The following is a 27,549-nucleotide window of genomic DNA, read 5'->3' as shown; positions in this document are numbered from 1 at the left end:
TGTTTCCTGAAAAGTAAAAAGTGAAAATTACTCTGATGCTTTGCGTCAGGGAAAAGGTCAGGCGTATGAAGATGGCTCTTTCAAAGAGTTTTTTCATAGAATATACCATTTTATATAATTGTTTATTAACATAAATTGTACAAACATATAATGTATTATATGTATATTTTTACTCAGCATAACATTACACTCTGGGTAAGATTTATGTAATTAAGTGTAATCAAGATTATAATTACAAGAAAAGGCTTAAAAACCCATCGTAGCCTCCGCGCAGTCAGCCCCACCCCTTCCTCTGGCCCCGCCCCAGTGCTCCTTTTCGCCCCATTTCGTTCGACCCCGTTGACCCCGCCCCTTCGCGTCGTCCCGCCCCTCCGCCCCGCCCGCCGTGGGGGCACCTGGGAAGAGGCGGAGAACAATATGGCGGATGGCGAGGAGCCGTAAGTACTCGGGCTCAGCAGGCGTGCCGGGCCGGGCTGGGTTGTGAGAGAGCGCGGCGGTGGGCGGTCACCGCCGCCACCCGGGGTCCCCCAGCCCCCCGCCCCGTCGCCCCCCCATCCCCTCGCGGCGCCCAATGTGTAGCGTGATGCTGACCCTTCTTTTATTCTCTCTTTCTTTTAGGGAGAAGAAAAGAAGGAGAATAGAGGAGCTGCTGGCTGAGAAGTTAGTGCTGCCGGGAGGCCGGGGCCCTCTCCGGGGACCCCCGCCTCCCCCGACCCCAGGCCTAGGGGACCAGCCGCAGCGGGCCCGGGGGGCTGGGAGGGGGGCACCCGGAGCGCAGGCCGCGCGGCCTCATCCCCTGACCCCCATCCCGCAGCCCCAGGGGCCTGGCGGGCCGCTCTTCGTCTCAGTCTCGGGCGCGCGCCGGTCCCGGGGTCTACCGCAGCAGGTCCTGCACGGGCCCGCCGGGCTGGTACTTGACCAAAAGTCTTGCGGAAGGACCCTTGAGCCCCAACCCCTCCTCCACCCCAATTGTCAGAGCCGTGACCTTGTGAAAAGGGAATCTTTCTTAAACACGTGAAACGGACCGTAGGCCTGTTTGGCCTTTCGTAAATACTGAGACAGTAGTATTAATTGCAAACTTTTTATGAGAACTTTCTGCATAAGGTATTGCAGTAAGCACTTCAATCATTTTTGCAGAATAATTGGTTCTAAAAGGAGAGTGTTGACTCCAAAGAGCTTATTTTCCCCTGATAAGTTTTTATCAGATACTTAATTCTGTGCTGATGAGACAGATTTAAACAAAATGTTTTCCACCCTGGCCCACACCACTTAATGTTTCATCTCCCTACACCGGAGGGGAGGAACGTACTCTTGCAGTGGGTGTGGTGAGTTAGTAATTTCTGTGCCAGTTCCCGGTTGCAGTGCTTTAGAATCTACGAATCTCCTTCGGAGAGTTTAATTGCAATTGCAATTGCAAGAGGACTGGAATATCCAGCTTCATTTCACATTCCTTCCCATCTTTCATTTGCTTTCCACTTTTGCTTAAAATGACAGTTAAGATTTGAATGCTTACTATATGCCATGCATTTTACTAAGTCCTATATGTGGATTATCTCTTTATCCTCGTTCTGACCTTAAGATGTAGCTACCACCTACACATGAGGTTTATGGCTGTTAGGTAATCTGCTGAAGGTCACAATGTTGTGGAACCAGACCCAGCTGAGCTGTGACATAAAACCTGTGGGCTTTATTGTTAGGCAGTACTTATTTGTCCCTTCGTAAAAGTTGGGTATTACTAATACATTTGAAGGTAGCAACTGTGGGTTTATAGGAAATTTGAAAATTAAAAATAATCAAAACCAAACATGTATCTTGCATAGAATAGGAAACACATTTTGTATTTTGTTAGAGGAGTCTCTCTCTACTCAGTTGTATGTTCTAAAAAGTTTTTAGATAGTAATGCATATCTGTAGTGTAGTTGTAACCCCAAACTTTTTTTGTGTTGAGTGGAAACAACACCTCATAGTTAAGAGATTCTTTCTTGAAAATTGGGACCTCTTTCAGAGAAAAATGTGTAACAGTTCCTCTCATCAGAAATAATCATTAAATCACACCTTTCAAACTTGGAAATGGCACATGAATTATATTAGATTTGGAGCATCACACATCTGAAAGTGGAGTGGTTTTTTTTTTTGTTTTTCATTTTCCTGGTATAAGTGTGTTGATGGAACAGACTTGAGGGGTTTGCAGTAATCTTTTATAAATTCCAAATGTAGAAAAGCCCTTTTCTCACCAATTGACCAAAATCCCAAATTTGATCTTGGTTTGCTTTAGGATCCCAGAAGCACGTAGAATGATACATTTCGTCAAAGATGATGTTCCTAGCTTGAAATAAACTATATAATAGCCAAGGGAAAATTTAAAAGCATAAGCCTAATCATACTGATACTTCCCTTTTTATTTGAGCAGGTCTGGTGTGGTTACTTTTTCATTTGGGGAAACCATAATAGTTGTAGGTGTGGCTTTTTCCTACTGATCTTTGCAGCTGAATTTACTGTGTTCTGTGCAGAATGGCTGTTGATGGTGGGTGTGGGGACACTGGAGACTGGGAAGGTCGCTGGAACCATGTAAAGAAGTTCCTCGAGCGATCTGGACCCTTCACACACCCCGATTTCGAACCGAGCACTGAAGTGAGAAACGTTTATTTTTAAATAACTCCTCTAATAGTTTTATGTTTCAAAAATAATAAAATGCTTTCTTTCTAATTTGCTCTTTCATAAAAAATACTAATACAATTGTGTAAGTTATCTTGAAATACTAAATTGAATATTTGCAACTGATTTTATTTGAATGACAAATATTTAGTAGTTTTCACATTTCTCATGTAATGTGTTGAGAATTCTCAAGAATAAAATAACTTTATAATCTGAATTAAGATTCTAAGTTATACTTAAAATTACAGTTTAAAATGACTTCTGAGACACATTCCCCATTTTAGCCCTACTCTGAGGAATTAAATTTGATAGAGATATACATGTACTTGCTTAAATTTTGAAATTTAGTTGAAATGCGCATCTTAGAATTGAGTATAATTGCATGTTAAAAATTATGACTGCTCTATAATAGAGGAATAGAGTTTTGGACTGGGAGTGTTTAACTTAAGGCAAGTGTTCAACTAGATACAACTTATTTTTTACCACAAGGTAGAGAATATCTTCTTTATAGTTAGTTTTTATGTCCTTTGTGTTTATAAAGAGATGTTGAAATAGAAATATTATGCTATTCCTAAAATTAAGGTACAGACTCTTGGGTTTCAGTATAAATTTTCTCTCCTTTCATCTTGGACAGAATTGCAAGTATTTTGAATTTCTTTGGATAATCTACCTTTTATTTATTTTTTTGCCTGATAATGTAAGATACTGGTGTTAAATGATTGTTTTAAATTGTATTTCTGCTGATGTACAGTTTTCTAAGAGTTTTATCCATTTTTTTCTTTCTGTTTTCTCTTGTTTTATAAATACCATTATTGTTGTTCTTACCTTTTTAAGACCTTTAAACACCTTGTGCAGTGCTTGATCCTCTGTTAAAGTTTTTACAAACTTTTCTCTTCTTAGGAAGTCAGTTAAATAAGTAAATTTGCTGTTTTCCATCCCCTTTCAGAGTTAAAAAAAAAAAAAAGATGAGTCTTAATTAACTAGGTATAGTAGTTTTTCTTGTTGGACATGAACTTAATTTCATAAAATGAAAATGAATTTAAAAACACTAAAATTGAAACCCGCTGAAATCATTGGGATTATAGAATTTCTGGTTCTACCTTGTTCATAAATTTAAAATAATTCATTGAATACAAAGTCTGCTCTTTATCTTCAATTGCTTTTTTTTACGGAAACATTAGAAACTTTTATGGCGATTGCTTTATTGATGGTACTTACAGTTATTATCAACCAGATTTTAATAATGCCTTTTCATTCTTTACAGTCTCTCCAGTTTTTGTTAGATACATGTAAAGTTCTAGTCATTGGAGCTGGCGGCTTAGGATGTGAGCTCCTGAAAAATCTGGTAATTTATACATATATGTATGTATATATGTATATATATATATAATGTATTTTTTTCCTCCTTGTGATAATTAGTCCTTTTTCTTTTTCTGTTCTATTACTAGAAAATTTCTTTATTATGATTGTTAATCTTTTCTCCTGAGACTTTGTTAGATAAATTTAGCAGGTCAGATTAGAGATAGTAATTAAAATGATGATATAACTGTGGAACTTTTTACAGTCTAAAGTTTTCAACTGTAAAGTCATTGATAGAAATTCTTCTGTTTTCTTCTCTGGTCTTTATTAAACAAATCTTTGTACTTCCTCTTGCATAGCAGTCATTAATTTCAGTGAAGTAAATAACGAAACTGGTAATTCCTGTTTTAACATGTAATTTCAAAGAATTATTTCTTCTGTTCCTCAAAATAACCCGTTAGGTGGATAGGATATTGTCCCATTTTACATATAGGGAGACACTGAGGTTCAGAGATGGTAAATGAATTGCCCAAGTTTTTCTGAAGAATAGTGATGTGCTTGGAACCTAATCCAGGTCATTAAATCTTAGTCAAGTGTGCTTTTCACTGAGCCATTAGGTCATTACAGGACTTAATCAAACAGTAATTTGTGATGGCCATAAAATAGTAAACTCATGAAATTTCAGAGAGCTAAGCCTTTTTTTTTTTTTTTTTTTGTCAATTTGTTTTCACAGTATCATCTTAAAAGAGGGTACTCTGTAGTGAGGCTATTTCTGTATACTGGTTTGAAATCCATAATATGTGACTTAAGAGTTTCGTTGACTTTTAATAACCACAAAGTAGCTTTTTATAAGGCCTTATTGGCTTATTTAACAAAAATGGTGAGGGGAAGAAGTGATTTAAAGGTGTTGTATGTCAGGTGTTCGTTGGTGTGTCGAAAATTGGAAGTGCTAGAACAAACTCTTAGACGATGAGTAAAGTCACATTCACTGGCCAGATGAAGGACTTAAAAAGTTGGTCTTGGAGCTACAGTTTAAATGTAAACAGCCACATACATTTTGCTAAGAAAACACTAGTGTCACTCCTAGTGGAACTGCAGAAACTTAATGTGCTTCATGGTACTTACTCCTGTGCTCAGTTCTGAAGGGATTGTGGGTCATCATGGTCTATGTCCCTAATGAATTTGAAATTTCATTGGAGGTACGAGTCGTACACAAAATAAATAGCATTGTGTATGATACACTATGTGATGTGGTGCCAAAATGATGGTACTTTCTTAAACATAAAAACCCTATTGCAGTACCAAGGAGTTCTAGAAAGGAAGGATTTATGGAGGATGGGTAGTGGTTTTGGTAGGCATTGTATGCAAAAATCTCCTAATGCTTAACTTTTTCTCTAATGAAGCTATTACCTGCAAATGTGATATATGGTAATTTTAAATGTAAATTAATTGGAGATTAGATCTAAGGAAGTCACCAAACAACTTTGATGCCTTGTAATTTATTGTTGTAATAACCTCTTAATAGAAGAAAACTAAAGCTTTTCGATTACCACTTGTTACTTTGCTTATTTCAGACATAAATACCTAAGAGGTATACATGATTTTTTGAATTGACTATAAGCCCCCTAAAGACTCATTCTAAAAAAAAGGCTATGACATTAATAGTAATGATTGATCAATAGTTATTTAACCTCTTCACCCTCATATGCCAGGCATCATTTTGGAAGCTAAGGATACAGCCTTGAATAGTACTGACGGGTGTTTGTATTTGTGGGGCCTATGTTTTAGAGGAAGGAAAAAGACAAGTAAAATACATAATATATCAGATGGTAATAAAAGCTGTGGGGAAAGGAGGAATGCAAGATTGATAGCTTGGTAGATAGCCTGGTGAGAATGGAAGTGGTTTACAAAAAGGTGTTATTTGAGCAAAGGGGTGAGCAAGAATTCTTTAGGCAGAGAGAACATTTGGTGCAAAATCTGTCAAGTGGGAGCATGACCGTTACTTTTTAGGACAGCCAGGAGGTCATTATAGCTAAATCAGAAGTGGAAAAGGGGGAGCATTTTCCCACAGGGTATCAGAGAGGTAGTGGGAGGTGGAGGAGCTCAGAGTGAATATTACAAAAGGCTTTACAGGCTACTGTAAGAACTTTGCCTCTTACTATGCGTCAGGAAGTCATTGGATGGATTTAAGCAGATGAGTTGACTTGATCTGACTTTTAACCTGGTTCACTGTGTCTGATATACAGAGAAAAAAGTTCAAGGAAGAACAGAGCAGGAAGCTGAGAGGCTGGTTAGAAGGTTGTTGGAGTCACCTAGGCAAGAGATGACAATGACTTGGAACAAGATGGTAGCATTGGAAGTGGTAAGAGGTGGTCAGGATGATGAATATGTTTTGAGATTGGAGTCAACAGGGTTTGCTAGTGGATTAGTTTGGGGACATGAGTAAAGGAGAGTGAAGGATGACATGAAAAGCTTTTTCTCCTGAGCAACTGGGAGGATGGAGTTTGCATTCACTGAAATGGAAGACACTGGGAAAAGAATAGATTTAGTGGCGTTGGTGAGCAAGGATGAATGAGTTTGGTTTTGGAAACTGTTAAGTTTGACAGGTCTGTCAGATGATGCTTTATCTTCCAAAATTGCCTGGGATCACAAGCACTAACGAGAAGTAAGCACAAGGGCACTCCACCTTCTGGCCAGTAAAGTAGGGGGAAAGCTCCTGAGTGAGATGAACTGGAAACCAGTTTTTAGTGTTCAAATTTCTCATGAGTGTAGCAACCAAGTGGAGAACGTATTTTAAAGAGGAGGAATTGGTCCATACCCTGTCACATATCTCAGGTGGGTACGATTAGAGAGACAGGTCCATACCCTGTCACATATCTCAGGTGGGTACGATTAGAGAGACTGTCATTGGAGGTAGCGACATAGGAGTCACTGGTTACCTTGACAAGGGCAGTTTTCTGTGAAGTGGTGGTAGTGAAAGCTTGTTTAGTGTAAGTGAGACAGGAATATGAGAAAGCAAGTATGGACAGCCCTGGAGGACATCTTGCTATCTAAGGAGGGGCCCAAAAGTAGGAGAATTATTGACACCTGATTTAATCTGTTTCGCTGACCAAGACCAGAAAAGCATGGTTAATTATTGAGACTTGTTTTTTTTCGTTCTGTTGCTTCTGCTGATAAATTTGAGCAGTGGTTGTACTGTTAGAATATGTGGCCTTATTGAAATGCAACCTTTTGTTGCTTTTCCTTAGCGTTTTTGATTGCTTGTTCTTGACTCAATACTTTAAGGACACTCCTTTTACATGTGCTGTGTGCGTATGTGTGTTGGTAATATGTAACTATGTAATAGTTATTTCTGAAGCAAGACATACTTAATGTTATGTAAACTAAGATAAAGCTTGTAGGAATATTATTAACAATATTCTGAAAAAGAACAGCAAATTCAGTTAATTAGTAAGACTAGTAAAATTAAAATAGCTGGCAACAGCAGCAAAGCAACAAACTTTACAAATGTGTTTACGGGATTATAAAACCGCTGCAGAAATGTCGAGTTGTTCTCTTTTGGTTGTAGACTATTTAAAGTTGAGTAGTTACACATTTTTGACCTTTACAAGAACTCTGAGTTTTATGTACCTTGTAAGACTCTTTAACCACTGAATACAATTACGTAGAATTTATTATTGAGCATTTATAAATTTAGAACTACATGAAAACAAATCTTAAAATTTCAAATGTGAGGAAACTTCTGCTTAATTGGATTTTTTTTATTCCCACAGGCATTGTCTGGTTTTAGACAGATTCATGTTATAGACATGGACACTATAGATGTTTCCAATCTAAATAGGCAGTTTTTATTTAGGTAAGTTTTAAGATCTTAGTTTAAAATGCTGATAATCACTTGAACTTGAGTACATTACAGTTTAATCATCTTTAAAAACTATGAGAGGGTAACACTCATTTTGTTTAAAAAATAACTACCACTCCCTTTTTAGGTAAGATTTTGCAAGAAAATATGAGCATTCTGGTGAAACTAGTTTTGTAAACAAATACATGATTTTGTTGTGTTTTTTTAAGAGATTTCCAAATGGTTTATGTGATTCGGGAGGTGATTGTGTTCTGAAGACGTGGAGTGCAGCCTTTTTCCTCCTGTTGATTTCATGAGAGAATAGTAGCCGGGATATTAGGCCCTAATGACATACATTGGTGGGAATTTATAAGCCAAGAGTTGTATGGTGACTCTGGGGCAATGAAGTTGTGGAAGAGTTGGAACTTTGTTAATAGAAAGAAAAAGAAAATGGACAGTTAAGGAGAGAAGACCCAGGAACAAAGGGATAATTACCTTCGACAAACATGAAATACAGAAAGCGTCTAGAAATGGATTGTTAGAAATGACTTTAAAAACTGGAAGTAGGCCATATATGCAGTCCTGAGGAAAGATTCATTAGTCAGTTTTACTATGTAGCATTTAGAGATTTGACTAGCTTAGATAGAAGTATCATTGATCAAAAAATTATACATATGGAGAGATAAGGACTTTTTATTTTTCTTTCTAGGGATTAGATTACTAGCATAGAGTGCTCAAATAGTTGTAGATATGCCATATAAGGTTAGGTTAGCAGAGAAGGTAAAATTAAATTTTTGGATAGGCATAAAACCTCTCTCTTTGTGGAAGATATTAAAGAGATTGAGGGACGGGTTAAAGTCAAGTTAAGGAAGTGCTATAATTGCGATGTGAACTCTACATTTAACATTTAGGCCTTATCTTTTTGTTTATTTAGCCCTTGAAATTATCCTTCTTCACAGAAAACTTTGTGGATCCTTCCCGTGTGACACATTCTTAGTACATAAATGCTCTAAGAAAGATCCCATTGAATTCATTGGTTAATGATGATAGGCCATGCCCTTTAGTTTGTAGCTAAAATGATGATTGAAAATCATAATGATAGTTAACATTTGTTGAGTACTTAAGATGTAGTAAACACTTTCTAAAGTCTTTAGATTACCTCCTTTAATCTCAGGGCAGGTCATTGTTTTCCAGAATAAGCAATTAGGCCAGGTTGTCCTGCTAAATTGATACCTGTATAAAGCCTTTTTGTTCAGAGGGCAGTTATTAGGTGGAGCAATCTGATCCCCTAATTCTGGAAAGGTAGATTAGCAGTTTCTACAGAAACTGTCTAGGAGTTTTTTTATTTGGGTTCTACTGTGGAAGCGCATATAATCCACAACATTAAAGAATCAAGTCTCCTTTATCCCTTTTATCTAAAGAGCTCTGTCCAGAGTAGTTGAATACAGTACTGAAATCAGGTTCCTTGATTTGTACAGTCTAGTTCTAGGACAAAGTCAGAATAAAACTCTGATTAGAAGTTTTGAATCAAGAAAAGCACACTGCTTTATTGGAGAGGAAAAAATTGGCCTGTTAAATTATTTTTCTTTAAAATTCCCATTTTAGGGGCACCTGGGTGGCTCAGTCAGCTAAGCGTCTGACTCTTGATTTGGGCTCAGGTCATGATGTTAGGGTTTGTGAGATTGAGCCCTGCATTGGGGTCAGCATGGAGTCTGCTAAGGACTTTTTCTCTCACTCTCTTTCTCTGTCCCTCCCCCACTTGTGTTCTCTCTCAAAAATAAATAAACATGAAAAATTTAGACTTCTAAAAAGTAAATAATAAAAAGTAATTTTTATTAGGAACGTTGATTTTTAAATTTTCATTTATTTTTAAAGTATTCTGTGCTTATATATGAAGGAATACAAAGATATAAGAATATGGTCTCTTTCTTCCAGGTGTTCATAGTCTAATGGGTATGATAGATTTCTGTGTATAATGAAAAATATGTTGTGAAAAAGTAGTAACGAAGCTCTTACTATGTATGTGTGAGGGAGTGATTTATGTCTTTGAGGAGAATAAGGAAGTAGTAAGAAAGAAAATACCATTCATACTGAGATTAGAAGAGAGAATTCTTTGTGTCCTTTTCTATCTATAGCTATGGTTCTTAACTAGGAGTGACCTTTTTAGGTCTTCTGTTTTTAGCTTCTTAAAAATGTTGGCAATATTTGCAATTTTAGATAATGGCTTTGGCATTGTGTCTTCTTCGAACACATGCATATGACTTCTTATGAGACATAAAATTTACTATTTAATCAGCACACATGGGAAGAAGGGGATAAATGAAGGTTCTTGTATCCCCAGAATAAATCTCATGTATATTTCAGCCACCACCTCCATAGTAGCACCTTGAGGTTCTGGGGTTCAGGGCAGATTTGGAATGCTCTGAGTGTGGGATAATATTTTACATTAGGAAATGCCAGAATGAAGAGTGGCCAGGAAACATGCCATTGTTATGCTTTATATGGAAAAAACAAAAATAAAAAACAAACACTTTCTATTTTTATTTAAGAAATATTTGATTAGACTTGTCAGTGCTTGTGAATTTTACAGTTTTACAGTTGTATTGTAAATACAATTTGGAACATCAGCAAGTGTTGCCATTTGGTGTTAGTGTTGAATGCCTAATCACTCATCAAAAGTACTTCGATAAAAGTATTCCTTCTAAATATCCTCTAAATAAACTCACCATGAATATTTTTTATGTCTGAAAGTAAATTATATAGAGCATCTAGATTTATATGATGAATGATAATTTAAATATAATTTTTCCTGTAGGCCTAAAGATGTTGGAAGACCTAAGGCTGAAGTTGCTGCAGAATTTCTTAATGACAGAGTTCCTAATTGCAATGTAGTTCCGTATCCTTTTGACAAAAAAGTTAACTTTCAAAATCATTTGTTTTTTATTATAAAAGAGATGTTTAACATAGAGAATACAGATAAGCAAAAAAAAAAAAAAATCAGCAGTAAGTTTATTACTGAGGTATCTGCTGGTGACGTTTTGTTTTATATTGCTTCCAATCTTTTCTTTAAGGTTATATAAATATTTTTTGCCCTAATTTTTAAATTAAGCTTTCACAGCCAGTGCCATTGTTTGTTTTGCATTATTGCCCTTGATTTCAGTTTGAATTACATATCTCTTTTGCTAGACTGTAAGTCCTTGTCTGGCTATAGTTAATGTTTATGTCTCCCTAGAGTAGCAGGCTGAATAGACAGTCACTGTATTATTAACCAAATGGAAGGTGTGTCGGAGTAAATTCATTCTTAGAAGAAATATCTTTTAAAAAAGTAGTGTTCTGTAGGTTTGGGGAGCGTTCAGTATTTTATAGAAATTCAGGAGGTAAGCTTTGCTATTTGAGAAATGCCACAGGATACAAAAAAAAACAAAACAAATCTGTTTCTCTATACTAGCAGTGAAAATGTAGAAAGTGAAATTTAAAATACAGTGAATACCATTTATAGCCACTCAAAAGAAGGAAGAAATACTTAGGTATAAATCTAATAAAATAAGTATGTGACTTATATGCTGAATACTGCAAAATGCTGATGAAAGAAATCAAAGGTCTAAATGAAAGGAAAGGTGTTCCTTTTTCAAGAATTGGGTGATTTGACAGAGTAAGGGTATCATGTCACCCTACATATGTACACAAGTTTAATACAATTTCTGTCAAAATCCTGTATTGTTGGATTTTGTTGTTGATACAGACGAGATTCTAAAATGTATATGCACAGGTGACAGGACACTTAAAACAATTTTGAGAAAGAATACAGTGTGAGGAATCACTGTATCATTTCAAGACTCAATACAGCTACAATAATCAAGACTTTGTGGTGTTAGCAGAGAGAGACACACATTAGTAGAACACAGAAACCAGTAATAGCCAGAGGCAAATACAGCCAATTGGTATTTGACAAAAGTGCAAAACTAGTTTAGTGGAGGAAAGGATAATCTTTTCAACAAATTGTGGAGACTTTTGATAACCGTATGCAAAAAAATGAATCTCAACTCAAACCTCAAAATTGAAAAAAATAACTCAAGATGCATCATAGGTTTAAGTATACAATGTAAAACTAAAACTTTGATGGCAGTGTACGAGACAATCTTTGTGATGTAGGACTTGGTGAAGAGGCCTTAGACCACATCAAAAAAGTGTGATCCATAAAAGAAAAAAATTTGAACTATATCAAAATTAAAAACTTTGTTTTGTGAAGGGCCCTGTTAAGAAAATGAGATGTAATTATGAGAATGGGATATAATTATGAAGTAGGTATCTGACAAAGGACTTGTCCAGAATAAATAAAGAACTCTGAAAATTGAGCAGTAAAAAAACAATGCAATTAGGAAATGGACAAAAAATGTGAAGGGACATTTAACTAAAGAAGATAGTGCAAAAAGCACACGAGAGTATGTTCATCATTGCTAGCTATAAGAGAAATCCAAATTATGACCACAGTAAAATATTACTACATACTTGACATAGCTAAAGGAGAAAATAATAAAATCAAATCCTGGCAAAGCTACAGAAAAATTGGATCACAGATACGTTGCTGGTGGGAAATGTAAAATGGTATAGCCATCTGGAAAATAGGCTGTTTCTTAAAAATGTGAATATATACTTTCCATATAACTCAGTAATTTCATTCCTCAGCATTTACCCTAGAGAGACAAATACTTAGGTCTACGTAAAAATTATTCTCGAATGTTCATAGCATCTTTATCTGCAGTCTCCAAAAACTGGAAACAATCCAAACATCTGTCAATAGGTGAATTGTTAATATTGGTATAACCATGCTGTGGAGTAATACTGAGCAATAAAAAGGAATTAAGGAAACATGCAACAAGTTAGGTGGATATCAAAGGCAGTATGCTGAGGGGCACCTGGAGGCTCAGTTGGTTGAGCATCAACTCCTGATTTCGGTTCAGTTCATGATCTTGCAGTTTGTGAGATCAAGCCCTGTGTCAGGCTCTGTGCTGACAGCAAAGAGCCTGCTTGGAATTCTCTCCCTCTCTCTGCTTCTCCCCTGCTCTCTCATGCACACCTTCTCTCAAAAAAAAAAAAACAACAAAAGACCTGGTGAATGAAACATGCCAATCTCAAAACATCATATATTGTATGTTTCCATTTAAATAACATTCTTCAAATGACAAAACTACAGAAATGAAGAACAAATTCCTGATTGCCAGGGATTAGACACGGATTGGAGTGACTAAACGGTTAGCAGAAGGTAGAGCATTGCCTTGATGGAATAGTCACATGTCTTTATGGTGGCAGTTCCACAAATCTACACGTGTTTGAATGACAGCTGTACATACTCATTTTTATCAATGTCGTGTTTTTGGTTTGGATACTATGCTATAGTCTCTAAGAGGTAACCACTAGGGGAAACTGGATGAAAAACACAGGACCTCTTTGTACTAGCTTTGCAACATTCTGTGGATCTGTAGTATTTCAAAATAAAAAGTTTAAAAAGGCAAATACAGGCCCCAATAGGGAAAAGGATGAAGAAGAATATGCATACTGTTAGATCTGTGAACTTTGAGTATTTTGTAGAAATCTAGGGCATAGAATTTCTTAGTGTGGATCCTGGGTCCCCCTATTGCTGTTTCTCCAGTGTGTGCTCTGGTTCTCTTATGACCTCCCTGTGCTAGCTGCAGTTTATGCTTCCTGTTTGCCGAGCATTTAGAAGGAATAGAGGCCTGAATGGGTGAGGGCTAGAATTGAATTCGTTTTTTATAGCTTTATTTATAGTCCAGAATAAAAAATCTAGGACAAACATAATTTATATTGTCCCGTTTTTCTCCATTTTGCTTTTTAAAAATATATGATGGATTATTATAATTTAGAGAAGTATAATATATATTATTAAATAGAAAATTGCTCCATTAGAAAAATTAAAATATTTTGTACATGTGTGCTGTTAAAATGCTACCTACTATGATTGATTAACACCAACAGCCATTTTTGAATAGGGTTCTCTTTGCAGCATCCAGACAGGGAAAGACTGCTGATAGAATTTTGTAGGGTAAAAAAGAGAGAGACTTGGAAAACTGACTTAAATGAGAGAAGAACAAGGATTTGTTCCTCCCTCCTCCCCTGCCCCACTTACTCCCAAAATAACAAATCACATTAGTACCTGAAAAAGCTATTGGAAACCTGGTTTTTTAAAATTAGCTTCGCAGCAGTAATTCCTATTTTTAATGGAAAATGTTTGATATTTAACTTCGTATAAATTCAAGGTGTACAAGGTGTTCATTTGTCCTAAATCTTGTAATCGTGTGCCTCAGTGGGAACTGTAATGCGTGTTTCCTTCACTAAAATCCATATTGCCTCTTTGCTTAGGGCTAACGATGTGCTTAGGGCTAAAGCACACAGTCTGCTTTCCCAGGATGTATGGTTTGATATTAAAACTGAAGTCTAGGGGCGCCTGGGTGGCGCAGTCGGTTAAGCGTCCGACTTCAGCCAGGTCACGATCTCGCGGTCCGTGAGTTCGAGCCCCGCGTCAGGCTCAGGGCTGATGGCTCAGAGCCTGGAGCCTGTTTCTGATTCTGTGTCTCCCTCTCTCTCTGCCCCTCCCCCGTTCATGCTCTGTCTCTCTCTGTCCCAAAAATAAATAAACGTTGAAAAAAAAAAAAAACTGAAGTCTAGTAGAGAGTATAACAGAGACATAAATATAATATGGGAGTTCAGAGATGAGAGAACTAAGTAGTTAAGGAGAGGAGTGTTTAGAAAAGAGGTGTTGTCATGAATTAGGATTGTGTTCATTTTGTCACATTCCCTGGAACACTGAAGACTTATGTCTTGTTAAATACATTTATAATTTGTTCCTTATGGCATTGTTAAATTCACTTTATAAATTAAAAACTTAACAGCTTAAGTTCCTTTACTTATATCCAGACATTTCAACAAGATTCAAGATTTTAATGACACTTTCTATCGACGTAAGTTGTCCACTTGAAATTAAATTCTCACTAAATTCTTCCTGTATTTTATTGCTGTCTATTTGAAGGTTGCTAGCTATTTGAGGGCTGTTTCTTCATTTGTTTTCATCTCTTGGTGTTTGCTTTTCAGTAAGGTTGACTGAACAGAGAATGCCACTGTTGTAGTTCTTAGTTGATATCATTAGCTGCATTTTTATTTGTTGTCCTGAGTAAAGATTACTCAAGAATTAGGAGCTGTGTGTGTTTGTGTTGTAATAAAAGGTGGGGCTTTTTTGTTTCTTAGAAAGTGTGAATTATTTTGTGCAATGGCATTTTTAAAAGCTAAACTTGCTTTTTCTTCCATAGAATTTCATATAATTGTATGTGGACTGGACTCTATCATAGCCAGAAGATGGATAAATGGCATGCTGGTAAAAACTTTAGTGTTGTTACGATTCTTGGAAGTTCTTGCTGCTGCTTCTAACATACCAAAAATTAGAATACCATATCATATTTTTGAAAAATCATTTAATTTTCACTCAAGTAGTTGTGCTTCATTATTTATTACCAGTCATTAATTTTCAGGTGAGAATATAAATTGCTAATATCATAATCCCTTGATTTGATAATCTAGTACTCAGTAATGTGATTGACTTGTGAAATTACTTGACAGCATGTTATTTTTTTTTTTTAATTGTTATTCCCCTCTCTTACCTTCAAATAATTTTCCTAGATATCTCTTCTAAATTATGAAGATGGCGTATTAGATCCAAGCTCCATTGTCCCTTTGATAGATGGGGGGACAGAAGGTTTTAAAGGAAATGCCAGGGTGATTCTGCCTGGAATGACTGCTTGTATTGAATGCACACTAGAACTGTATCCTCCACAGGTAATCAAAAAAGCACCTGCATTTGTGTTTGTGTTATAGTCTCTTGGGGGGTAGAGTTAGGATTAATTATTAAATCTAGTTCAGTATTTAGGATTTTTAATTACAGGTAACCATATTTTAAAAATCATGCTAAGAAGAAAGATAAGAAATTATGGTCTATTTCTGGAAACATAGGAACCAAATATCACAGTATGATACTATTCTCTTTTCATAATTCCTTTGTATTCATTTTTTCTTTTGTAGAGTAGGGATCAAGGGCCAATGCTAAAGTTATATGTTGGGATAGAGCTATACTGTATTTTCTTTGGTTTTTGCCTGTGATTGTTTTGGGGAAATAAAGATACCAGGGATGAGAATGATCCTTCCAAAGATGGGCCTCTTTAAGCTACATACCCACTTGAAGGAACAGTTAGAATTTTGATTTAAAAGTAAAAATGAGGGGCGCCTGGGTGGCTCAGTCGGTTGGGCGGCCGACTTCGGCTCAGGTCACGATCTCACGGTCCGTGAGTTCGAGCCCCGCGTCGGGCTCTGGGCTGATGGCTCAGAGCCTGGAGCCTGCTTCTAATTCTGTGTCTCCCTCTCTCTCTGCCCCTCCCCTGTTCATGCTTTGTCTCTCTCTGTCTCAAAAATAAATAAAACGTTAAAAAAATTAAAAAAAAAAAAAAGTAAAAATGATTTTAGGGGCATCTAGCTGACTCAGTCAGCAGAGCCTGTGACTCTTGATCTCAGGGCCGTGAATTCCAGCCCCATGTTGGGTGTAGAGCCTACTTAAAATAAAGGTTAAAAAACAAAAAGAAAGAATTTTATTAGTGTTTACTTGGGATTGATTTAACTCTGTGAATTTGCTTTTGTTTTGGTTTGTTTTATACCGTCATATTTAAATAGGCAAACATAATGAAGTGCTCATATTTGAGAAATTACTTGGCACTTTTCGTCTCATGATCTAACAAAGCTTAAATTTTGTACATGTCGGGCAAACCTATTGTTATAGGAAGATGAATCTAAGGCAGGTGATTCAGATGCTCTTTTAGTTTTAGAATTATTAGTGGTATAAAATGTTTTGTTTTTATAAGAGGAAAGCTAAGATGCTTTATCTACTTTTAGGGAGCAGTCCTAATTAGAAGTTACATTTTAAAATAATTCATTGTTTAAAATCCACAAAAAAGGTAAACTGTGCTTTCAGGTTAATTTTCCCATGTGCACCATTGCATCTATGCCCAGGCTACCAGAACACTGTATTGAGTATGTAAGGATATTACAATGGCCTAAGGAGCAGCCTTTTGGAGGTAATAAACTGAATTTCATAATCCGGCATTATGTAAGATATATATTTGTTTATATTATCCGTTTGTGTAATTACATTAAAAACAAGTTGATTTAAGTTTACGTGTTTCCATCTTCCTCTCTTGCTTATTTTCTCTTTTTCTTTTCTTTTCTTTCTTTTTTTTTCCCCCTAACAGAAGGAGTTCCATTAGATGGAGATGATCCTGATCATATTCAGTGGATTTTCCAAAAATCCCTCGAGAGAGCATCACAATATAATATTAGGGGTGTTACCTATAGACTCACTCAAGGTAAGTCAGTGAATTGTCATGAATTATAACCTGGGGATGATCCCATTTTCAAGGGTTGGAATGCTCTGAAAGAAATAATGGATAAATGATTTCAGATAGTACCAGCCATTTGCGGCTCAAAGTACCATGGAAATAATAGTTTCCAGGTGTTCCAAATTTGGTTGGAGGGAACAGAGTTTGACAGAATCCATACTACTTCTTAGCTAGAGGAATTTAATAAAATCTTACTGGAATTGGAAGAGGCCCTGCATCATCCAATTTGAACCATTCATTTTATCTTTCACTAAAGAGGAATGTGTCACGTCCTGGGACCATCTATTTCACATTTGGATAAGACTGTCAAGACAATTATTTTGTGTATTGAGCAGAAATCTCCATCTTTAGTTTGGTCTGAGTATTGCCCCAGCATACACCATAGATAAATCAGTTCCCTTTTGAGTAATAGCCTTTAACATATTGACAACAGTTTTCATATTGCCTGCAAATCACTGTCATCAGCCTTTCTAGTTCCTTCAAAACTTTGACATGTTGCCTGATGTTAAGTTCCCAATATGTTGTTTTTTTCTAACCATGTTCCAGTTGTCCATATTTCTCTTAACTATCTAGGGTAGAATGCAGCATTCTAGGTTTGGTCTTATAATAAACTTGTGATAATTGGTGCAGTCTTAGAGGAGAGCAGGGTTTTTTGTTATTTCTTTGCTTGTTATTTATGTTGATGGTATACTTCTGGTTCTTTAAGGTTACTGTCTACTAAAATCTGAAAGTTTTCCTACATGGAGTTGCTAAGCCCCATCTTCCTACTACAGGTTTGGCAGTTTGTTGGGGTGGTAGTTTTGTATCTTAATACTCAAGTATAAGTCTTTACAAGTTTATTCTTTAAAAAATTTTCTTAATGTTTATTTATTTTTGAAAGAGAGACAAAGCATGAGCAGGGGAAGAGCAGATAGGGAGAGAGAGACACAGAATCTGAGGTAGGCTCCAGGCTCTGAGCTGTCAGCACAGAGCCCGACATGGGGCTCAAGCTCATGAATCATGAGATCATGACCTGAGCTGAAGTCAGGTGCTTAATCTACTGAGCCACCCAGGCACTCCTTTAGAAGTTTATTCTTAAACCTGCTGTTACCTCTCTATATGTGCTTTTATGCCTGCCAGGTTGTCTCTTTTTTTCCAGCATCTTTTCATCTATTGTTTTGATAATCATGCTCTATCTCTCTTCCAAATAGTTAAAAATTTTTACAAGACTTAAGACATCCAGGTGGCTAAAAGACACATGAAAAAATGCTCCACATTACCCATCATCAGGGAAATACAAATCAAAACCACAATGAGATACCACCTCACACCTGTCAGAATGGGTCAGATTAGCAACTCAGACAACAGATGTTGGCAAGGATGCAGAGAAAGAGGATCTCTTTTGCACTGCTGTGGGAATGCAAACTGGTGCAGCCACTCTGGAAAACAGTATGGAGTTTCCTGAAAAAGTTAAAAATAGAACTACCCTACGACCCAGCAATGAATTGTGCTACTAGGTATTTATCCAAGGGATACACGTGTGATGTTTCGAAGGGGCACATGGACCCCAATGTTTATAGCATCACTGTTGACAATAGCCAAGTATGGAAAGAGCCCAAATTTCCATCAACAGATGAATGGATAAAGCACATGTGGCATATATATACGATGGAGTATTACTCGGCAATCAGAAAGAATGAAATCTTGCCATTTGCAGCAATGTGGATGGAAGTAGAGGGTATTATGCTAAGTGAAATTAGAGAAAGACAAATATCATATGATTTCACTTGTAAGAGGACTTTAAGATACGAAACAGATGAACATAAGGGAAGGGAAGCAAAAATAACAGGGAGGGGGGACAAAACATAAGACACTCTTAAATACAGAGAACAAACTGAGGGTTGCGGGAGGGGTTGTGGGTGGGGGGACATTAAGGAAGACACTTGTTGGGATGAGCACTGGGTGTTATACGTAGGGGATGAATCACTGGAATCTACTGAAATCATTGTGCTATATGCTAACTGACTTGTATGTAAATTAAAAAAAAATTGTTTTTAACAAGGCTCAAGTAGCTGAGAACAGACATTTGAATGATACTTCTGGTTAGGCCCTTTTAGGTTTATCTCATTCTTTTGATCAGGCTTTCTTGAGTACTTGTTATTTCTTTGTCTTATTCACAAGGATGTCATGAAAGACCTTTCCAACTGCTCTGCCGAATCCTGGATATACTATCTTCCATGTTTCCCTGGGTTACCTCGTTACTCGTCACAGTAACTGAGTCCAACATGACTTAACTCGGTGAACAATCTTAATGCTCAGTCTAGTGATCAATGCTTCCTAATGTAGGTACTCACAGTTCATCCTTCCAGAATTTTGTTCCAAGTTCATCACTTAGTTCACTAGAAAAAAGGCTTTGCCATCTTTTTGAAAATCTGCTGTTTCTCTTCTGTGATTATTTCCTTGTATTTACTGATGTCCTGGTAATGTCATTTAAAAATTCTATTCTTACATGCTCCTTAGTGCTTCCTGTACTCCCCCTACTCTAACCATTCCAACCTGCTTTGTGTTCTTTTTAAAAAAAAATTTTTAACATTTATTTATTTTTGAGAAGCAGAGACAAAGTGCATGTGGTGGGAGGGTCAGAGAGAGAGGAAGACACAGAATCTGAAGCTGCCTCCTGGCTCTCAGCTATCAGTACAGAGCCTGACATGGGGCTTGAACCCACGAACCATGAGATCTTCACCTGAGCCCCCCAGGCGTCCCTGCTTTGTGTTCTTGAACACACCCAACTCATTCCCACCCTGGAGCTTTAATACTCCTAATTCTTTTTTTTTTCTTTCTTTTTTTTTTTTTTAATACTCCTGATTCTTACACCAGGAATGTTCTTTGGATCTCGTTAAGGTTGGCTGCTTATCCCTCAGGTACCAACTTAACCAGTTTACTCCATCATTCAACTGATAATGACTTCGGAGCCATTCACTATCAATGTTCATATAATTTCTCAGAGATAATGGTAGCCTTGTTTTCCTATGCAAAGAATATTTCATACTTAACACTTTGATACATCCTTGCCCTGGAGCCTTTGCCCTTCCTGAGGAGGTCATTCCTGATCATCCACTTTAGTGGACCTCTTCCACCATTGTCAACTCTACCATATACCTTGTTTTACTTTCTTCATAAAGCTCTTCAGTATATGAAAGCAGAAGGAAACTCTGTAAAAGCAAATACATGTTTTCACTGCTACTCGCGTAGAATGGTGTCTGGCATATAGTGCACATTTGGCAACAGTTTGAATTAAATGACTTAATTTTGTCCCGATCAGGAACTGTAAATTCATTTCAATATGCAGCCTCTTTCATCCTTCCATATTTAGCAAGGCTTGGTGTGTCCTTTTGAGCCTGTTGATTGAGAGCCTTGACAAAGTACAGAATCAAAATTGGAAGTAAAGTGGGTGGGGACAAGAAGTGAGGAGTGGGCGATGAGAAGTCTTTATCATTTTGGCTCTTATTGGGCAATGTGTCTTACATTCCTCACTGTGCTACCTGTTCTTCCTTTCAGTACATCCTGCTGTATGTGGTTCACTGGAGAGCTTCTAGTTTAACCATCATGAAGTTAGTTCCTCCCTACTTCCCCTTCTCTGAAATTATATGTATTCATACAATCAGAGTTAGCTTTTTAAAAATTAATTGATTTTAAATTTATTTCTTTTTAAAAGTTTATTTATTCTGAATGAGAGAGAAAGAGCACAGGAGAGGCAGAGACGGAGAGAGAGAGAACCCCAAGCAGGCTCTGCGCTCACAGCACAGAGCCTGCTGTGGGGCTTGAACTCATGAACCATGAGATCATGACCTGAATCAAAACTAAGAGTCAGTCGCTTAACTAGCTGAGCCACCCAGGCACCCTAAGTTTAGCTGTTTATTTATTTTGAGAGTGACGGGGAGAACGTGTGAGTCAGGGAGAGGCAGAGAGAGGAGACACCAGATCCCAAGCAGGCTTTACACTGTCAGCACAGAACCTGATGTGGGGCTCAGTCTCACAAACCGTGAGATCATGACCTGCGCTGAAACCAAGAGGTCACTTAACTGATTGAGCCACCCAGGTGCCCCCAGAATTAACTTTTTAAAACAGGTTTCCAGACTTTTTCACTGTCTTTGTTCCATGTCTTCTTAGATTATTTGGCCTTTTTCTCAGTTTTTTGAAACCTGCCTGCACCTAAAGTCTGGGAACACATTTTTAAATTCTCCCTCAACTCCCAAGATAATATGGCTACTTTTTTCTGAAGTTTTTGTGTTCCAAAATGAACAATTCAGATATAGTTAGGGAATATTCATTTTGTACTTAAAAAGATGGTGGAGGGTGGGGCTTTGTTCATTCCTAATCTTTGAATACTGATATGCAAAACATGAGATAGAAATAGAGTACAGTTAAACATTTTGAATAGTCCATATTATAGAGGGAAATGAGACGATGAGGGGCAGTTTTTCTGTTTGTTGTAAGTTTTGGGGAATCATTAAAACTATTATATGAGGAAAAATAAGTTAACTATTGTTCTTTATACTTTATTCACACTTCACTGAGGATAGTATAGTAAACTGTAGCAGTTAAGATTATGCACTTGGGAGCAGATGAAGGTTCATATGCCACTCCTATCACTTTATTAGATGTATAGTTGTGGATATTTGTCTCAACTTCATTTTCCTTAACTTAAAAATCAGAGTGATAAGACTAACAGGGATGTGATGAAAATTCTGTCGTATCTTAATCTTCATACTGTACCTGGAATACAATAAACACTCTAATTGTGAGCTGTATTATATTGTCTCTTTTATTTGAACCTTAGTAAAGAGTTTTCTTTGATACTATAACTGGTTTAAGATTCTGAACATACAACAAAGTGATGGGAATGTGAAAGAAGATCATTTCATTGTTAAACTTAAGTCTATTTTCTGACTTGAACGCCTGAAAAATCAAGTTGTGGAAAATGATATTTAATAATCAGATTGTCTAAGACACTTTTTAGAAGAAATGACCCCGTCTTTTAATCAATATATTTTTCAGGAGTTGTAAAACGAATCATTCCTGCAGTAGCTTCTACAAATGCAGTCATTGCAGGTAGGGGAAAATGGCCATACTTAATTTTGTTTTCTTTCCTTTAGTTTTGATTCATTAAATTGACATTTTTGCAGCTACTTGATTTCAGAAAACTAGTGTTCTAGAAATTTGGTATCTTCTTAGGTGGGGAGGGTGTAACAAAACTGCAAAAAAGAACAAGCTATTGGATCTGTATATATTTTGTTTTAAATTATGTCATAAAGTGCTCTGTAGTAAGGGAACATTATATACCTTTCCTTTTTTTTTTTTAATTTTATTATTTTTTAATGTTAATTTATTTTTGAGAGAGACAGAGACAGAATGCGAGTGGGTTAGGGGCAGAGAGAGAGGGAGACACAGAATCTGAAGCAGGCTCCAGGCTCTGAGCTGTCAGCACAGAGCCCGACGCGGGGCTCGAACTCACCAGCTGTGAGATCATGACCTGAGCCGAAGCTGGACACTCAACCGACTGAGCCACCCAGGCCCCCTATATACCTTTCCTTTTAATCAGTGTAACAGATTGCTCATTAATCTAAAGAAGAGGAAGGAAAACATGCAATGCTACTCTCTTACTTGGATTATATAAAACAAATATAAAATTTGTTACTTTCTCAGTGTTTTAAAGAGTGTGTGTGTGTATAAATCTATATCTGTTTTAATCAATAGCCTTAAAAGTTTATCTGTTCTGATTTATAACTGACTTTTTAAAAAACTTGTAATTTTAAATGTCTAATTTTCATTGAGTTCAGGCACCTTTATTTTCTCCCCTCTTCAGCTGTGTGTGCCACTGAGGTTTTTAAAATAGCCACAAGGTAATGGATTTCATTTTTTAATATCTATGTAAATCTGTATTTTGACTTGGCTCAATTGTGTAAAGATGAACATTTTTTCATTACAGTGCATATATTCCTCTTAATAATTACTTGGTATTCAATGATGTAGATGGACTGTACACGTATACATTTGAAGCAGAGAGAAAGGTAAGTACTATTACACTAATGAAAACTTGTTTGATCATGCATAGTTTGATTTTTATGTATTAATTACTGGTTAGAAATATGAGTGAAATTGCCCACATCCTATGTATTCTTTAACTTCCAGAAACCTACTTACTATATATCTTTTGCAGTGTAGCCCAAAATAAATACTGTGTAGCAAAATAATTTAGGAAAACAGGTCTATTATGAAAAGCAGATTTTAAAGCATGAAAATTTATTTGTAGGAAATACGATTATAAAACAAGTTGATTTTCATTTCATATTTATAGACTATTATTGGTGTGTATGCCACTATTATATATTGTGTTTTATGTGTGTAGGAGAACTGCCCAGCATGTAGCCAGCTTCCTCAAAATATTCAGTTTTCTCCATCTGCTAAATTGCAGGAGGTTTTGGATTATTTAACCAATAGTGCATCTCTGTAAGTGTTCTGGATTTTTGTTTTATTGTAGAAATAATTTTTCTGATTTTAAAACTTTAAAAGCTAGAATTGTTTTTTAAGAAGTGATCTTTGATTTTTTAATTTTATTTTGTTTTCCCTATCATAATTTAGGCAGATGAAATCTCCAGCCATCACAGCTACATTAGAGGGAAGAAATAGAACACTTTACTTACAGGTAATCAGTGTTTGGTTGTTTTTTTGTTTTGTTTTGTTTTTTTGTTTTTCACAAAACTATATTACAAGTCTTTTTTCTCATTATATTACAAGTTCCATTTCACTTAATGTGTTTTACATTAAAATAATTTTGTTTTCTAGTCAGTAACTTCTATTGAAGAACGAACAAGGCCAAATCTCTCCAAGACATTGAAAGGTATTTTAAAGATTAAAAAAAGAAAATGTATATTTATTTTGAGAGAGAGAGAGAATACATGAGCAGGGGAGGGACAGAGAGAGAGGGAGAGAGAAAATCTGAAGCAGGCTCCGTGCTGTCAGCACAGAGCCCAATGGGCTCAAACTTACGAACTATGAGATGACCTGAAACTAAATCAAGAGTCTGTCGCTTAACCAACTGAACCACCCAAGTGGTTTATTTTAAATGAATGAAAGCTATTTTAAATGAATATATTTACTAATCATTTTCTTCTTTTTTCTCTTGGTAAAAGTAATGAATCCTTATTCTAGGTAATGCCTTTAAATGATGATTTCATTATAATTATATCTTTAGAAATGATAATAGAATTGTTCTTTCAGTAGAATATTAAAAAACTCAAAGAAATCAAAGATAGTATCACCTTGATTAAAGAGAATTGGGTTTTGATGTTTATCTAGACCTTAAATGTGTACTTTGTATGTGTGTGTGTGTTTTGCTTCTGTTGAGATTTTTTTGCTTGGGTTAATTATACTTTTTCTATTATAGAATTGGGACTCGTTGATGGGCAAGAACTGGCAGTTGCTGATGTCACCACACCACAGACTGTACTATTCAAACTTCATTTTACTTCTTAAGGAAAATAAATCTGCACATAATAGAAAACTGATGGAAATATTATACATTATGTGTATGCTAAGAAATTTAATGTCATTTTTAGCGTTAGTGTTGCTAGAATTTGACTTTTTTATATAAAGAACCACTCTTTTTTTAAATTTTTAACTTACCTTGAAGACAGAATTTTGGGGTTGGTATTTGTAAGCATTTTCATTAATAATACGGCAAATGATACCTGGAGAGAGAAATAATGAGCAAATGTATTTCTTTAGAGGAGGAGGCAAACACTCTGATGCGTGACTTCTGTTATTATGGTCACAGAACGCATTCCTCAGTTTTCATTTGAGCACCCACATATTAAAAAGATACCCCTTTAAAGAAAATTAGAAAATAAAGTTTTAAATAACATTAAACATTACAACCTGACATCTAGAGCATATTGAACATAGCCTACTTCTTGCTTGATTTAATATTCATTTAATTGTGGTTGTCCAAATGAATATTAATTATTGCAAAGGTTACCGTGTCCATAATAATTTGTAAATGGTGTTATAGCTGAATACCTGTGCATGGAAATGGGAACTATTTTCATGTTTACTTGTAGTGCCATAGAGGCCAATATGCACAATATTAAAGCCAAGACATGGATGTTTAAAAGAATCTAATGTTCAAACAGTTATCACTGATGCTTTCACACTATTTATTAATAAAATCATATATTGTCTACTTTTCTCACTGAAAATTTTTAAGGTATATTAAGGATAGTAAGTTCCATAGTAATGTACATTGGAATAATTTTTAAATGTGTAGCAGGATTACTAATACAAAACTTTTATGGTACCACAAGAAATAGCTACTGATTTAATTTGGTCTCACATAATAATGTAATGAAATGGAATCTTTTTATATTGTCCTTAAAATGCCTTTTTCTTCCCTAAAAAATTAAGCCTTAGACAAAATTAAGTGTAAGTATTGAAAAATTAGTTTTAGTGTCTCAATGTGGGAACATGAACTATGTGTTTTTCACTTAGATGGCAGTGTTCTATTCAAAAGCTTTATGATTACATGTCACTAGGTTAAGTTTTTGTTTATTCTTTTTAGCTCCATATCAACGTTTGTTTCATTATAAAATCCTATAATGAGATACATAGTTATAGGTACTTAAAAAGTTACAGATTCAGGGGTACTTGGGTGGCTCAGTCAGTTAAAGCATCTAATTTCGGCTCAGATCATGATCTCACGGTTCCTGAGTTTGAGCCCCACATCGGGCTCTGTGCTGGCAGAAATACACATTTTTTTAAAAATTTAGAAAGTTACAGATAAAGTTTGAATTTTGGAATATGAAGGGACTAACATTTAGCACCTCCTTTACACGGGTGCTCTAATAATTCTCAGAGTAGCCTTGTGTGAGAAGGCGGTAATATCTCCATCAGAGAGCTCAATCCTTTTAGAAAGTTTACATCATTTATCCCAAATTGTACAATTAGAAATCTTGGAACAGGGATTCCAACACCAGTCTGCCCCCAACCTCCTTCTCAGTCTACTTGTTTAAGCTGTTTTAAGTTAGTAACCTGAATTATTTAGTACTACTTGTGTAGATCACTAAATATTACGAGTTTTAACATGTAAATTTTTACTGGTTAGATGAAACTATTGGAAAATCATAAACAACTTTTCAAGGGCAAAGTTTAATTTTGTTTTAAATTAAAAAAAACGGCTTTAGGACATAGTTGCTTGCAGTAGGATAAAATATAGGCGGGAAACCTAAATAACCACAGCAAGGAGATAGAAGAGGTTTAATAGATTTGTGGCAAATTGGAGTGAAAATTACTTTTGTAAAGTGGCAAGTATCTCAGCTCACTGTTCACTGTTGGTATCCATATTTTTCAAAGTCCTCTGGAAATCGGAATTTTGGTATGGAATCTGGCTTCAAATGTTGACAGAATTTTGCGTTTAACATTATGGAGTCTAAATCCCTTAGCCACTGACCGGATTAGGTAGGCCACCAGTTTCATTTTTTCTCATAACGAAATGTTTGAAGAGTGAATGCAGAAAAAGTTGTATTTTAAATAGTATGCACAACACACGTTAACAGAGTAATAGTTTTAGTGCTTTTCAGGTTTGTTTTGAATGGGGCGAAGTGCGTACTTGTGAAGGGGAAGTTGTGCCTCAGAAATTCAGACTTGTAACACCTTGCAGATGATAGCTTTTTACTTACGTCATCAGGTGGGCTGGACCAGGCCTTTTATACAAAGTCCAGTATTTTCAGGCAAACCCAAACCCAGGGTTTCTCAGGTCCAGGTTAACACAGGACTGATTAAATATCTGAGACAAAGCGCTAATAGGAAGGCGAGAGCCAAAGTTTTCTTTGCAGTTTTTTTTTTTTTTAACGGTTTATTCATTTTTGAGAGACAGCGCAAGCGGGGGAGGGGCAGAGAGAGAGAGAGGGAGGTACAGAATGCAAAGCAGGCTCCAGGCTCTGAAATGTCAGCACAGCGCCCCGGGCAGGTCTGGAACCCACTAGCCTAGAGATCATGACGAACAGAAGTTGGTTGCTCAACCTACTGCGCCACTCAGGAGCCCCTGTTTGCAATCCTTACTGGCAAGACGCTTTTAGTACCTGAGCAATTTTCTAGGAGGGAAGCCACGTGAAAAGTAGCTTTTCCTCCCGGAAGAAGCTACCTCTGCTAGCAGCCACAGAGCTGCTGGTGGCTTAGGATTTGCGCCTTACGCTCGTAAGCACTATCAACAGAAATAGTTCCGCGTTCTCCGTAACTAAAGGGAAGCTTCGGGTACCGGATGTGACGT

At 36.4% G+C, this 27,549-nt stretch overlaps 1 protein-coding gene across 2 annotated transcripts; it reads left to right on the top strand.

The window, feature by feature from the left end:
* The first annotated feature begins 344 nt into the window (after positions 1–344).
* On the top strand, positions 345–25,467 carry UBA3 (ubiquitin like modifier activating enzyme 3). Of its 2 annotated transcripts, XM_043587903.1 has the most exons (18): positions 353–437; positions 619–660; positions 2,510–2,630; positions 3,919–3,999; positions 7,727–7,809; positions 10,610–10,690; positions 14,728–14,771; positions 15,117–15,181; positions 15,484–15,639; positions 16,823–16,925; positions 17,100–17,213; positions 22,284–22,337; positions 23,092–23,128; positions 23,215–23,296; positions 23,635–23,735; positions 23,868–23,931; positions 24,072–24,126; positions 24,673–25,467. In XM_043587903.1, exons 1-18 carry the CDS (start codon positions 418–420, stop codon positions 24,759–24,761), a joined length of 1,392 nt encoding a protein of 463 aa, XP_043443838.1. In that variant the 5' UTR covers positions 353–417; the 3' UTR covers positions 24,762–25,467. The 2 variants fall into 2 exon arrangements, with proteins under 2 accessions (XP_043443839.1, XP_043443838.1); XM_043587904.1 differs by lacking the exon at positions 619–660 and having other exon boundaries at positions 345–437.
* Positions 25,468–27,549: the final 2,082 nt, after the last annotated feature.

The sequence above is a fragment of the Prionailurus bengalensis genome, chromosome A2, assembly GCF_016509475.1.
Source record: "Prionailurus bengalensis isolate Pbe53 chromosome A2, Fcat_Pben_1.1_paternal_pri, whole genome shotgun sequence".
NCBI classification, from domain to species: Eukaryota; Metazoa; Chordata; class Mammalia; order Carnivora; family Felidae; genus Prionailurus; species Prionailurus bengalensis.
Note: the sequence above shows the minus strand (reverse complement) of the source record. Positions and strands in the feature narration are given on the sequence as shown.